This window comes from Mus caroli, unplaced genomic scaffold (genome assembly GCF_900094665.2).
Source record: "Mus caroli unplaced genomic scaffold, CAROLI_EIJ_v1.1 scaffold_17029_1, whole genome shotgun sequence".
Taxonomy (NCBI): Eukaryota; Metazoa; Chordata; class Mammalia; order Rodentia; family Muridae; genus Mus; species Mus caroli.
This window is the reverse complement of record NW_018391269.1, coordinates 3,135-18,639: the sequence shown is the minus strand read 5'-3', so window position 1 is coordinate 18,639 and position 15,505 is coordinate 3,135. Positions and strand designations below refer to the sequence as shown.

Sequence of the window (15,505 nt, the reverse complement as noted above, 5' to 3'; positions counted from 1 at the left end):
TGAGTCTCCTGTTCTAGTAGGATAGCTCCTTGTGGTTTTTATGTCTTGTGTGAACTCTGGGAGTTAGGGTACATGCTCCTGGTAGGAGGAGACTTTAACAAATAGCACCTGGAGAACACACAACAGTATATGTTAAGTCCAGAGTTAAGAACAGGCTTCTGGAAGGATGTTAGGAGCGGTACAGAGTCAAGGTAGGGTAATTGAGTGAGAAAATTTTATACACACACGCACGCGCACACACACACACTCACAAACACACACATGATTGCTCTGAGATACATTATGTTGTACAGCATAACTATATATTGGAAATCTATGCTAATAAGCAGAATGAAACTTTGTTGGTATGGAATTATAAGACAAACAGCATGCAGCTTCAAGTCGATCTAAAAATATAGTTGGTTACATTGTAGAGGTCTGAAATAAGGGAATAAGTAGGGAACCATGGGCTAATAAATAGAATATGATTTCTGTCCAGCTGTCAGTGAGGACCATAGTCTTTTTATGTATCAGTAAGCTACATTAAGAATTATATTGGAATAAGAAAGGATAATCCCAAATTTAAGGATTTCTGCCTTCATATTCCAACTGTTATTTCACTGCATCAAACAGCCCTTGTTGGTGAAAAGGCTCTGTTTTCCACAAAAGACTTCCTTAGATCTTTTTTTGAGAACTCAGAGGGTGCAGACATTCTTTGATCTCAGTTTATCATTTCATAATTTCCATGTACACAATGGTATCTGCAGAAGACTCAGAAATTCTGGAAATGGGAGGCATCAAGTTTTGGTTGAAGATTCTCTGCTCAAGTTCTGTGTATGTCACCTCCTGTCCTTCTTGCCCTTCAATGTCCTAGAAAGCAGTAAATGTTAAATGATGTATGCATGTATTATTGCAGAGTATGAGGGGATATTAGACTAGGCAGAAGATGACATGCTCAGGAAGACCTACCTGTCTGTTTATTGTTTTTTTAACTTCAAACTCTTGTTCCATGCTGGCTGCTGCATTTTTAGGGGACAGGAGAAATTAAAAACAAGTAGTGAAATAGTCCAGCACTGTCATTTCAAATCCAGTGTACTTGAGATGTGCAGTAAAACCCATAGCTCCTCACCTGCCACAGAGCAGACTCTAAAGTCTGCCTCTCTCTGTTCAGAGCCCCATCCCTCTCTTGCTCCACACTCACAATTCTCTCTTTACCACAGTCTATCTCTCTCCCTCCACCTCCCCTTTCACCCACCTACCCACCCATCTCTCTCTCTCTCTTTCTCTCTCTCTCTCTCTCTCTCTCTCTCTCTCTCTCTCTCTCTCTCACACACACACACACACACACACACACACACAAGACCTTCCCTATATACAAGTCTATGCCTTGGATATGAAGAGGCAGAAGGCACATTGAGATTTTTGCCTGTGTTCTGAGAGCTGAGAAAAAGTACAAGAGCTCTGTTGCTTTCTCTAGAAAGCACAGTCTTAGTTTTCCTTATCGTGTGCTAAATTTCCTTTTGTAAGGGAAAAATACACACCATGATACCTCCATTACTTATCATTCTACATAAATGACACCTACCTGCTTGTTTCTGAGACTTATTCTGTTTGGAAAAGTAACAAGAATAAAGGATGATGATGACGACAAGGACCATGGTCACGAAGAGCCCAGTTAGAACATGCAGGTTCTTGTAGTTATCTGGGAGAAAGATGTTAACCCAATTCAGAGGTAAATCTTAGGATCCTCATTTTGTTACATTGCATAATATTTATTAATTGACAGATAATTAATATATTTATTTAGCATTAAAGGACAAGATGGAGAACCTAGTACTTCTATTTATATTATTATAATATAAATACAGTATATAAATATATTCTTTATTTGCATATAGTATTTTGTAACCTCCCCCACTCCCTCAGCCTGAAACCTGCTTGCTCAGTGGTGGAGCTTACTGCTCAATTGTTCTGCCATGCCCAGTGCTGGAACCTGTTGCTTTGCTGTTCCAAAGCCATCATGTGTTCACCTGCAACCTTACTCCAAGATTATTTGGCAGGAATCGGGCCCCTCCCCCTCCTTCCTAACGGAGTGTCTAAATAGTAAAATGGAACCTTGAGCAGAGCCAGGTCTTGGTTCCGTCTTTATCTCGTGCCGCCTAGCCCCTCTTCTCTTCCAGGTTTCTAAGATGCCTTTCCAGACTAGAACCCAGACATGTGGTCCGCTGGCCAGACACAACAGTATTTCACTGAATCCTAATGACTTATGATTAGATGTAGCCTCCCCCAACCTGAAGCTGGCTGGTACAGACCATGTTGCCACTAAGATGGGGCCACCTGTGGTGCAGCTTTCTGACTTGACTGGCTCCTTTGTGAAGTGACAACTGCCCTGCTCTTCTGCTACCTGCCTAGAGGCTGAACCTGTCTTCCTGAGACATTCCTGAATAGGCAATCAGCCTGGCAACCAAGTGCTTACAATGGCTCCAAGCCGGGGGAGGGGGGGGGAAGGGGGGGTGGGCATTTCCCCTTATAAGCATGGTCTCTTAGTAAACTTGCAGGCCTTGAACAGAAAACGTGTCTTGGTTTCCATTAATTTCTCTCGCAGTCTAAGTTTCCTTCAGCCCCAGCCTGCCTTCCAGATGTACCCGCTTCATGTAGGCCACGAGCAGGCATACAACAATTAGACATGTATATTAGTGAGTTTCTTAACTCTCAGCAGAAGTGCTTGTATTTGTGACAGGTGGTTATTTATAGATATACACAACTGGAAAAGTTATAGAGAGTAAGGGACTAGAGAAATCTTGACCCTAAATGTGATGTTTATATCACATCTTTTCTGTATATTCAGGGATCTTGTGAAAGAGATAGGAGATGAGATTGCACAAAAGGCCATGAATAAATACAAGGAAACTGTCTTGTGGACACAGCAGGGTAGTTGCATGTATGAACTTCATAAAAAGGCGTCACAGTGACCAAGACCAGTCCAAGTTCAAGCTAGAGAAAATTACAGCATGGAGAGGAGAGGTGCACGTGGAATCCAACCTATACAAAAGGAGTTATAGGCAATTGATAAATGTTAGGAGAAGTGACAGCTTTAGGAATGTTGTTACTTGTAAGCTGAGCATTCTCCAGCAGAAGGCTACATCCAAGAATATCAGGGCAGTATACCCAGGGGCCAAAAGCTGTAGGACCAGCAGTGCAGACCCTGTGTTCAGTATCTTAATCTCAGATTGGTAACAGTGCTCAGTTTACATCTGCAATACCCTTGAACCAAATGCTTAATTCTCTTTAAGGGGAAAAGTGAAATCAAGTGTATCCCACCATAGGTTGGATTTTTATAAAATTTTCCTTCTGTCTGCTTCCCTTTTAAAGGCCCCATCATCTTCTCTCCAGGAGTCATCCATTGTTTTGAGGAAGAGAGTACAATTTACTCTCTTTTTCAATTACAGGAGATCTTAGGTTCAGGAGTGAGAGATGAGCAGTCCCTATAGGGTCCACACTGCTCCTAAACAACCTTCGATGTTTCAGAGTTTAAGAATCAGAGAATGGAGATGACCAGGATAAGACTAAAGAGCCTTGAGGCAACGGAGCCAAAACATGAACCCAAAGAAGTTTTGGTAACCATGTTTTTACAAGAGAGAAGTGGAGTCATTTACTCACTTGTTTTGGTGTCTGCTTCTGTGCATGCAGGGCAGTTTCCTGTGAATTTAGTAGAGAAGGGGACAGGAGAGGGAACAAGAGCTGGTCAGTGGCGCTGTCTGTCATCCTCTGATGGAATGTCCTTTGAGATTGGACCATGACCAGTACTACCTCACTACTTAGTGCTGAGCATTTAAAGGTATAAGATGCCTTATGTGGTTTGCTTAAAGGAAATGAGTCCTTGGATTTCAAATTGTACTGAGATAATAGAAATACTGTGGAGAGCTCTATGTGAGCAGAAGTGCTGTACAATCTCAGATCTACCCAAGCTGATCCCAACCTTATTCCTCATAAGACTGGCCTGACTCCTGCCTATATCTGTCTGGATACACAGATACCAAATGTGTCTGGCTGACAAGATAAGGATTTATTGGCAAGTTCCCTGTCTATCATTTTGTAATACCTTCACTTAAACTTCATCTCTTCTTTAAATGTTTTTAATGGAAATATAGTTATATCCCTTTGTCACTCCATTTCATTTCCTCAGTGTTTTCCTCTTACCCTTTCTTACAGGTTTCTTTTAACATCCCAATATTCTTAAGTTGAAAGCATCTTTTTCTTCAATTATAATTGTTAAGGAGGGTTCTGTGTACACACTTGTATTAATATTGATGACTCAATTTTTGTTTTATATGTATATATATATATATGTGTGTGTGTATGTATACACATATATGTATTAGTATATGATTGATATGCAAATACATATGCATTTGTATATGTATATGATGCATAGGCATTTACGTATATATGTTGCATATGTACATGAATGTGTATACATGTATATGTATACGTATTTAAGTATTTCCTCCCCATCAGTAGGATGGTTCTCAGGAATGGCCTAGCCTCAGGGTCTCATTAATTACCGGACATGAGATATATATGAGACAGTCTTACCTTTGGCAGGAAGGTACAAGGGGTCACTTGGGGAGGACCACACATGGGAAGAGTTCCTGAAAGAGCCATAGCATCTATAGTTCCCTTTTTGGATCGTTGGACTAAGAAGGAATTTTGCCTCGAATTTACCACTGTGGCTCTGCACTGCAGGCATCCCCTGTCCCTGAGGCACCCCTTCCCTGGACATATGGAACGTGTCAAACTGATGGTCAGAGATGCAAGACAGGGTCATGGTCTCTCCTGACATCATCAGCACAGGGCCCATCAGGGCTGACAGAGAAGGTTTCTTGTATACACCTGGAAGAGAAGACACAGTCTCTTAGAAGGTCTGACTACTTTTTTGTTGATTGCTTTGATAATTTCATAAGATATATTTTATAGAGCTCTTCTTCTCCCCCGCTCCTCTCACATGCAACCCTCTTACCCATCTTTCCTTCTCCTCACCCAACTCCATGTTCCCTGTCTATCTTTAATACTATTTTTCCTTCAGAATTTCACATCANGCACCCACATCACATTCATCTCCCAGCCCTTCTATACTAATTTCCTCACTCTTGTGACCTCCCTCCCCAAAANTATGAAATAAAAATAAAAGAAACAAAAATAGGAAAAATCTAAAAGGTAAAAAGTCCAACTTTGTTATCTATGCACTCATTGGAGAACGGTCAAATTCCCAGTGTCACACCCTTAAATATCATTGGCTCCTTCCCCTTCCTCTCCTGCACCTGAAGCCATCAGTTGTGGAACAATATCTTCAGCGCCCATATTTCATTTTAATGAGTTCTAGATTCTTATCCCTGTTCGTTCACTTCCCCTGTTCATTCACTTCTTAGTGTTCACTCCTCCCTCTCAAATTTTTGATCTGTCCTTCTCAGCAATCTCCCTGCCTCCAACTCTCTACTTCTCCACTCAATTTCTCACACTCTCTCTCTGCCATCCCTCTGTCTATAGAGTCATACTTTGACTCTGATCTAACTGTGGTACTCAAACATTTTCTCCCTACTTTTGATTTTTGACAGTTTTTACCTCTATTGCTATTATTTCATTCCATCTGTTTTTGAAAGTATGTCTTTTGTTAATATATATGAATTTTATCTAACACTGGATNTATGAAATATTTTTATGTGTACATAAGGTATTTTTATACTTCTTTAAAATATNTTTTAGTTTTTGAAGTTAAATGACAATTAAATTGCTTTTTAATTGTTGTTCTTTGGTGGTAGTGGTGGTGGTGGTGTGTGTTTTTGTGTGTTTCTGTGTATGTTTAATATTGAATATGTTTAGGCAAATATTTTTTATTGTCTCTCAACATTTACCAGTCTCTTTATTTTTTCTAACTGTTGTTTTATACACCTTCATCTTTTTCAATTGTTTTGCACATTGATGCATTTAATTTGAGTTACATATGATTTTATCTTAATTAGCATGCAAATTAAATATCTTCATCATGACCTCCTCTAAAAGTTCATTTTGTTCATTTTATTTCCATCCCNCCCTTGTGACCCCTTTGCCGGTCCTTTCCCTCCCGCTCATTTCTTCCTTGATGACATATACATTCCACCTGNTTTTCCATCNCTCTCTGATAACCTTTCTCCATTCAAATTACTCCATAATTTCATCATTTAAAACTTAACTATTTAGTGCATATTAAAAATCTAGAAACTGATTTATTTTCAGTTATTCCTTTTCTGTCTTGTCTCTTTTTGCTATCTATGTTACTCTCTCTTTAATAAGCATGTAATATCTCATGAAAGTGTTTGCTACCATGAAGGGACCATGAAGTTCGCCCCTCTCTTGTTCCTCTCAGTGTATTATTGCCTGAGTATATAATATCATGTGCTTCCACAGACCTGTTTTGAAACATCCAACATCTGCCATTATTTCTCCATTTGCACTTGCAAATATTCCATCCAGGCTCTTGATTTTATAGGTTTTTCTCTTATAGGTTTTCTACACATGCCATGCTTTCTTTTTTTCAGCGCTCTCTCTCTCTCTCTCTCTCTCTCTCTCTCTCTCTCTCTCTCTCTCTCTCTCTCTCTTCTCCCATGATGCAATTATGTATATACCACTGGGCACAATTTCTTAGATTCATTTTAGCCATCCTAGAATGTCTGAATAATTTCAGAAAAAGAACTGAAAAAGTTTGGATGTGTAGACAATAGACAGTGATTGGAGCTCTATTAAATCACCCAAGGCTATGGTTTTCTGGGGTTAATAGTGGGTGAATCAAAAAAAATGGAAGAATTGTCAAACAGTTGTCAAAGCTAGGTTACACCTGTGCAAAGTCTTAAAGTCTCATTAAGAACCACTCCACCTAAGCAATTAACCTGAGGTATGATATATGGTTCTTCTGGCAGATTTCTTACAGAGGTAGAAGCCAAACAAAATTCTGCCCAAGTGTCTGAATGCAAGTAGAAGTACCTCATTCTCTCTGGTTAAATGAAGCTCACCCAGTGGCCCCTGACCCCTGAATATTTATCTCTACCTGTGACACCTTTGTACTTCCCTGCATTGGTGTCTTACAGAATAACCAATTGTCTGGCCTTGTATCTCTGTTTATATTGTCTATGCCAGTAAAATGCCCACCAAGGCTTCTATTCTCTAAATTTCCCACAGTTATCTTCCACCTGATGCCCCAAGGCTTCCACACTACACAATGTCTATTATGCATCAGGAAGAGGGTAAAGAACAGGTGTGCACTCTCTTACCTGTGATTTTGATGTCAATGGGGTCACTGGGGTCTGACCATTCATACAGGTAGTAACTGTTAGCACCATAGCATGTGTAAGTCCCAACAAGTTCAGGTGTCATGGGACCTATTGAGTAGCTGACATATGACCCACTATCATGATATTCTGCAGAAACTTGGACAGAGTTCTTGATTATTCCCATTCTGTGTGAAATCAAAATGTATATATCAAACATATTCTCTGAGTGACATTCCAGGGTCACATTCCCTCCTAAATTCACCAGGGGACTTTGTAGATTCAAGAGGAAAGGTTTCATGTAGATTCCTAGAAATAAGGACATTGCACAGACTTGATCACATTCTCCATGTTTTGTAAAATCTATAGTCCTCCCTTTATTACCCTGTTTTCCCTGTCAGTGACCCTGTGTGCATTTCTGTGCTTATGTCAACTTTGTAAACAGACTCCTCCATGTCTCTAAATCCCCTTCTCAATTCTTTGGTTCTGTCAGCAGCACAATATTTTCCCATTGACTTGTGAGAATGTAGCTTCTGAACCATTCTAACATGGATCCCATTGCCCCTTTCCAGGTTTGGGGAGAGCAGGAAACATGAGAAGCTTAATCTCAGGCTCTTTTATGAGTCACTTTGTGCTACTTTTGATCAACTGTAGTCCTTGGAAAAACATGGTATTTAGTAGTGAGTGTGATTAACAGAGAATCTCTTCTGATCATCTCTTTTATACAAATTTATATCAGGCACTTGTCATTCATGTTCATGAGCATTGTCCTCTCCAAAACTTTGGTGAGTCAGCATCCTGGCCTACTTCTTTCTGGACATCTCTTCTCTAGGTTTTAAGATGCCCATTGATATCTATCTTTCTATTAATTTCCAATCACATGCAGAAAATGATCACAAATACTATTCTTAAAAAAAAGTAAATGTATTCTGGAGATCAGAATTTTGAAACAAGCCAAATGTCATAAGGAAGGTTTCTGCAGGGACATGTCACTGCTCAAATCACTAGAAATTTTTCATTATCTTTTCCTTTCATCTTCTAGAGGCCTTATTTGTCCTTGGCACTTGGAGTCTTTTTATCACTGCCAGTGTTAGTAGTAGAGTGTCTCTGCCAATGCTTTTTAATGCTAACTACTGTTTTATTAATTATTTTTGTCATACTAACAGTTGTAATTCTACAGACCCAGACTAATTTAGTCTCTTACCCTGATGTCAATTTTTGATACCTTTTCTGGTTTCAAACATCCATCTTAAAAGCCCAATTTTTCCTTGAATTATTTTAAACTCAAGAATCCTTTAGTACAAGAAAGTACATATACATGGGTATTACATCATGCCCAGCATAATATTCAATTTTCTTTGTTGAACATTCCTCTATAATGATGAAACTGACTAAAACTCTTTCTGGAATTTCTAGGGTAGGGAGAATCAGGGGTATGAAATGGTAGTCCAAATATGGACTCTGACCTGAAATTATGATTTTTAGAGGCTCACTATGTGCTGACAATTCATTAGCGTATTGAGGATGGAAGCATCTGTAGGTCCCCGCATGTTCTCTGGTCAGAGGACCAAAGACAAGGCTCTTCTGAAATGCAGTCTCATGTAACTGATGGATTGGAGACCCTTCTTCTTTGTACAGCTTGAATATGTTAGATCTACCATGAGAGTCACATGTAAGAGTCACGTTCTGTCCCAGAGGAACAATATAACTTGGCCAGGCAGATAGGGATGGTTTATCATGATTTCCTGCAAGAAGAGGAACAGAGTAAATTTTTAATGATCCCTTTATTCTTGAGAATTAAATCTACAATTTTTAATTCTTTGGGGTCCTTTCTATAACAATTTTCTCTGAATTAAACTATCCCTGTTCTAATGAGAGAGGCTGAGGGTCTCATGACTCTTAGGAGGTTAAATAAACTTCAAATTTCCTGTAAAGCTAAAACTTGCATGATTTACCTGTGTCCATTTTAAGCTCTATAAAATAATTAAGAAGCCAGGACAGCTGAGCTCCAAGAGGAGATCTCTGAGTCATGGCGAGTGCCTGAAAGTTGTGTGGTGTTCCATGGCTTTGCCCTTCATGAAAAACACCCATATTGAGGTATGCATTTAGTTATGCTTTGAGTTTCTTCGTTCTTCTGTAAATAATCCCTCATCTCTACAGCTAGTATTAATCTCAGTAAACACACAGAATAACCCAATACGACATTGATGCAATCATTTTTTGGTCTGTCATAGATTTGCTTTATGGGGTGAGCATGTTAGTATGTGTTGTATTCCTCTTTAAAAAATCACAATAGGTTATTTTCAAATAATCAGTGTTCCCTAACTATTATATAAATATGGTATACCTTTGTATGCTAAGATTTGTTAACCCAGAGTCTTACAATAAATATTTAATAGTCAAGCAGATTTAGTCATAAAATTTGCAATTCAAAAAGGATTATATCTTGGGTATCCTACGTTTCCGGGCTAATATCCACTTCTCAGTGATAAGATATATCTTGCTAAACACATGAAACTCAAGAAGAACGAAGACCAAAGTGTGGACACTTTGCCCCTTCTTAGAATTGGGAACAAAACACCCATGGAAGGAGTTACAGAGAAAAAGTTTGGAGCTGTGACAAAAGGATGGACCATCTAGAGACTGCCATATCTGGGGATCCATCCCATAATCAGCTTCCAAATGCTGACACCATTGCATACACTAGCAATATTTTGCTGAAAGGACCCAAATATAGCTGTCTCTTGTGAGACTATGCCGGGGGCCTAGCAAACGCATAAGTGGATGCTCACAGTCAGCTATTGGATGGATCAAAGGCCCCCAATGGAGGAGCTAGAGAAAGTACCCAAGTAGCTAAAGGGATCTGCAACCCTATAGGTGGAACAACATTATGAACTAACCAGTACCCAGGAGCTCTTGACTCTAGCTGCATATGTATCAAAAGATGGCCTAGTCAGCCATCAGTGTAAAGGAGGCCCATTGGTTGTGCAAACTTTATATGCCCCAGTACAGAGGAATGCCAGGGCCAAAAAGTGGGAGTGGTTGGGTAGGGGGGTGGGGAGGGGGAGGGTATGGGGGACTTTTGGGATAGCATTGGAAATGTAAATGTGGAAAATACCTAATAAAATATATAAAAAAAAAAACAAAAAAACCCAAAAAGGATTATATCTGATGATTAGGGGGAAATTCTTTGTTAGATAACAGAAAATGAATGTTTTTTATTCACATTCATCAACTCTAGATATATAACAATTATCAGATGAGGGATTACTTTGTAAATTTTCAAGAACTCAGGGGTGAGAGCAAGAAATCCCATAGCACTTTCCAAAGAAGAAAATCTCCAAGAAATCTGGAGGAACGCAGTGTTTTGAACACATTTGTTCTTTCTGTATTCTCATATAAGTCTCTGTGATGGTTTGTATATCCTTGGACCAGGGAGTGGTACCATCTGGAGGTGTTGCCTTGTTGGAATAGGTGTGACCTGGTTGGAATGGGTGTGTCACTGTGGGTGTGGGTATAAGATCCTCACTCTAGTTGCCTGAAAGTCAGTCTTCCACTAGCAGCCTTTGGATGAAGACATAGAACTCTCAGCTCCTCCTGCACCATGCCTGCCTGGATACTGCTATGCTCCCACCTTGATGATAATGGACTGAACTTCTGAACCTGTAAGCCAGCCCCAATTAAATGTTGTTTTTTATAAGACTTGGCTTGGTCATGGTGTCTGTTCACAGCAGTAAAACCCTAACTAAGACAGTCTCCATCCACAGTTGTCATACTGACTCATGCTTCTACACTGCTAGTGACAAGGTAGATGCAGACATGTAGTTTTACCACCGTTCCAAGGCTCCACACATGTGAAACCTTGGAATACAGCTTTACTTGGTCACTTGGGTGACTTTGAGATAGAATGTGCTATAGTACATGTACACACATACACACACACACAATTAAAAGATCAGCAGCCTCATATGTGCCCAACTGCGGCATCCTGTGATCCTCCCAGGAGGACGACACAAAGGAAAAACACAAGTGAGAATCTAGCACAAATACACACACCTGCTGGGACACCCGCACAGCCCAGCTGACACAGGACCTGTCCCACCTCCCTGAGCTCCACCACTCTTCTCATAGAAGAGAAGGTGAGAAAGAGCCTCAAACTCATTGGCTTAGGGGAAAAGTTCCCAAATAAAACACCAGTAGCTCAGGCTCTAAAATTAACAATTGATAAATAGGATGTCAGGAAACTAAAAAGCATCTGTGAGGCAAAAGATACTGTCCATAGGATAAAAAGGAAACCTACAGATTGGGAAGAAAATCTTCACTAATCCCACATCCTACAGCAGGCTAATATCTAAAATATATGAAGAAATGAAGATGTCAACTTCCAGAAAACCAAATAATCCAATTGAAAATTTGGTGCATAGCTAAATGGAGAATTCACAGCAAAAGAGTCTCACATGTCCAAGAAACATTTAAAACATGTTCAAAATCCTCAGCCATCAGAAAAATGCAAATCAAAATGACCCTGAGATTCTACCTCACTCCAATCAAAATGGCTAAGATCAAAAAGGTAACAGTACATACTGGCCAAGATGTGGAGACAGAAAAACACTCCTCCATTGTTGGTAGGAATGCAAGCTGGTACAACTGCTTTGGAAATCTGTCTGAGGGGTCCTCAGAAAATTGTAAATAGTCTATCTGAAAACCCAGCTATATTACTCTTAGACATATAGCCATAGAATGCCCCACCATTCTACAAGTATACGTACTCTACCATGTCCATAGACGCCTTATAAGTCTGTAATAGCCAGACGCTGGAAACAACCCAGATGTTCCTCAACCAAAGCAAGGATACAGATAATGCGTTTCATTTACAGAGTGGAATACTTTACAGCTATTAGAAACAGGGGCATAATGAATTTTGTAGGCAAATGGATGGAACTATAAAATGTTATCCTGAGTGAGGTAACCCAGAACCAAAAGGACATGCATGATATGTACTCACTTATAAGTGGATATTAGTCTAAAAGTACAGAACACCTAGGATACAGCCTACAGACCATTATAAATGTAACAAGCAGAAAGGAGCAAGTGAGGAGGCTTCAATTCCACTTAGGAGGGGGAAGGGAATAATCACTGGAGGCTAAGTGAAGGAGGGAGCAGTATAGGAGGGCAGAAGGAAAAGGGGAACAGGATCATATATGAGGGGAAAGAAAAGAAGCCTAGAAAGCCTAGAGAATGAATGGAGATAAGCACCCTGGGGGGAGGGAAGGGAACCTCTAGAAAGACCAAAGACCCAGGAAGTGAGAGACGCTCAGGATTCAATGGGCATGACCTCAGACAAAGTGCCCAACTTTGAAAAGAGGGAACTCAAAGCATCCACCTCCAGTAGATAGAGAGGACCTCAAGTGGCAGGTCAGAGTTACTAACCCACCATCAAAACTCCTGACCCACAATTGTTCCTGTCTACAAGAACTGCAGGGACAAACATGGAGAAGAGACTGAAGAAAAGGCGATCCAATGACTGGCCCACGTTGGGATCCATCTCATGGGGAGCACCAAGGCCTGATACTGTTACTGATGCTATCACATATTTATAGAGGGAGCCTGGCATAGCTGTCCGCTGAGAGGCCCTACCTGCAGCTGCCTGAGACAGAGGCAGATACTCTCACCCAACCCTTTCACTGGAGTCCCGGACCCCTCTGGTAGAATTAGGGGAAGGATTGAAGAAGATGAAAGGGAGAGTGACTCCATAGGAAGACCTACAGTCTCAACCAACCCAGACCCCATGGCTCTCCCAGAGACTGAGCCACCAACCAGAAGCAGAGGAGCAGCCGTAGGCCCTGACACACACAAGGCAGGCCTGGCCAGTCCTTGGTGGAGCAAGATGGACTTTAGTCTTGAGAGACTCAAGGCCCCAGGGAAGGGGAGGCCTCATTGGGGAGGGAGGCTCACCTCTTAGAAGCAAGGGAGAGGAGAACAGGATGAGGAAGTGTGGGTGAGGGGACCAAGGCAGGGGCAATGACTGGAATCCAAATAAATAAATAAATAGATAAAACTTTAAAAAACTTAATAGAATGTTTCTGTAGCATATTTGTTAAATAAAAAAGAACAAGTGAGCTTAGATAAGATGTTATATAATTGCACCTCTAAGTATGGAAAGTATATTAAAATACAATGATGAAAAACAACCATATATTTTGATGCTACACAAATAACAAATTATCAGTCATTAAATATCACTAGAGGGTAAAGGAAAACAGACATTCACTTGGGAGCATAGGAGAGATATTTCTTAAGAATTTAGGCAGGAGGAAGCATGTAATTAAAACATAGGGTGTGAATTTCTCACAGAATTTGTAAAATACTAAGAAAAAGAAGAAAATGTCTATAAAAATAAGCAGAAAACTCATTTAGAGAAAAAATAGAGAACACTCTTTAAACAATGAGTAGTATGGAAATGATCAGGTCCAAGATGACACAAAAAAAATTCAACCCAGATAAATAAGGTTACAGAGCACATTATTAAAAGAGATCCTGGCATCTGCATGACAAAGAATAATTAGACATAACGATTTCTAATACAGCTAATGGCCACTTTCTGAGCCTACAAGTCACAAGAGACCAGGATGATGTTTTCAGTGAGAAAGGGGGAAAAAGAAAAAGTCTGACTAGAGACAGCAGCAAACTGTCTTACAGACATGAAGTATGGGAAACTTGTGTCAGAAAACCTCTAGCAGACAGAGTTCCTCATCAAACGGTCCAGAAATGCCATGGAGTTCTTCAAGCTGAAATAAAGGGCTGGTAATGAGCTATAGGAAAACATCTTCACGTAGAAAAGGTGAAATGATTCTTCAAAAGTAAGACAAGGAAAGGCATTACAATACTGTGCTAGTGGTACAAAAATCTTATTAGTAAAAGGAATGTCTGAAGAAAAATTAATACCCGAAACAATTTGTCGAGCAACACATACATGATCCATAATAAATTAATATATCAAAACCTCAAATAAGTGTGGGACTTTTGGGTAATAGTACAGAAAAAAAGAGTGATTTAGAAAAAAATTAAAACAGCTTAATATATATTTGGTGTTGTGGCACATGCTTTTAACTAGTGCACTTGGGTGGCAAAGGCAGGTGCATTTCTGAGTTCATGGCCATCCTGGTCTACTAAGTGAGTTGTAGGATATCCAGGACTACAGACAGAAACACTGTCCCCCCAAACCATAAAATTTGCTCATCCAATCAAAGGTTAATATCCAACTCTGCCAGGCACAGAGCCCAGGATTATGTAGGACAGACTGAGAGGCAGGATTGGAGAGTCTTTCCTTTGCAGTTCAAAAGACTCAGCACCAATTCCACACACCAGCCCCTGTCCCCCCAAAATCATACTGCCTGCTCTCCTGTCAGAATAAAACCCATCTATGGAAATGGACTATAACTCCATGTTTTAGGGAAGGACTCACCCACGTGTGCTGACATCCTCTGGACTAGGAAGAAACCTGGAAGACAAAACCTCATGATGCAAGATCTCCTTTCACAGTAGATTGACCCTCAGAGACCTGAAGTTTCTGTGCATCCTCTAAACAGTGGAATCAGAGCCCACATTGTTTATATGACCTTATGCACCAACACCCTCCATGGAAGCCAGGATTTCTGCTTCGGACAATTCTCACCTCCCAAGATGATAATTCTACCCTGTTATTTCACACTTTTCATCCTCAGCAGAACTCACCAGAACACATGAGGTTGAGGAACCAGAGCAGCATGGCTGGCAAGGAGCAGAGCCAGAACAAAGTCTACCGGATGTCCTAAGAGTCTCAGAGGAGCTGTGCGACCACAGGAAGCCAGGCTCACCAACAGATCACACTCTTGCTCAGCCCCAAGGTCACTCTTTTTTGAGACAGGTTTTCTGTGTCGCCCTGACTGTCCTGGCACTTTGTAGGAAATACTTGCCTTGAGCTCAAAGATTCATCTGACTTTGCCTCCCAAGCAAGCTGATTGTTGGTCTGTGGCCCTGTCTCTTGCTGCAAGACAGATGCACTGATTCATTGTGGTCTAGGAGGATCATAGCTTGCTGAAAATGTTCAGACTTTAGTCCTTCAGACACAGCATTTTCTGTGACCACAATAAATTATGTCTTGGACCAAACCTTCTTGTTCTAAATGTTTGAACTTGATTAACATACTAAAACCTTTTATGTACTCTATTCCTTTCTAAACCTGA

At 40.4% G+C, this 15,505-nt stretch overlaps 1 protein-coding gene across 1 annotated transcript; it reads right to left on the bottom strand.

The window, feature by feature from the left end:
- Nucleotides 1-776: 776 nt before the first annotated feature.
- On the bottom strand, nt 777-15,048 carry LOC110289081 (killer cell immunoglobulin-like receptor 3DL1). The gene is given in 10 exon segments (XM_021155284.1): nt 777-818; nt 820-849; nt 949-998; nt 1,565-1,681; nt 3,640-3,678; nt 4,576-4,872; nt 7,284-7,589; nt 8,747-9,025; nt 14,746-14,781; nt 15,015-15,048. Coding segments are annotated over 10 exon segments (1,230 nt in total).
- Nucleotides 15,049-15,505: the final 457 nt, after the last annotated feature.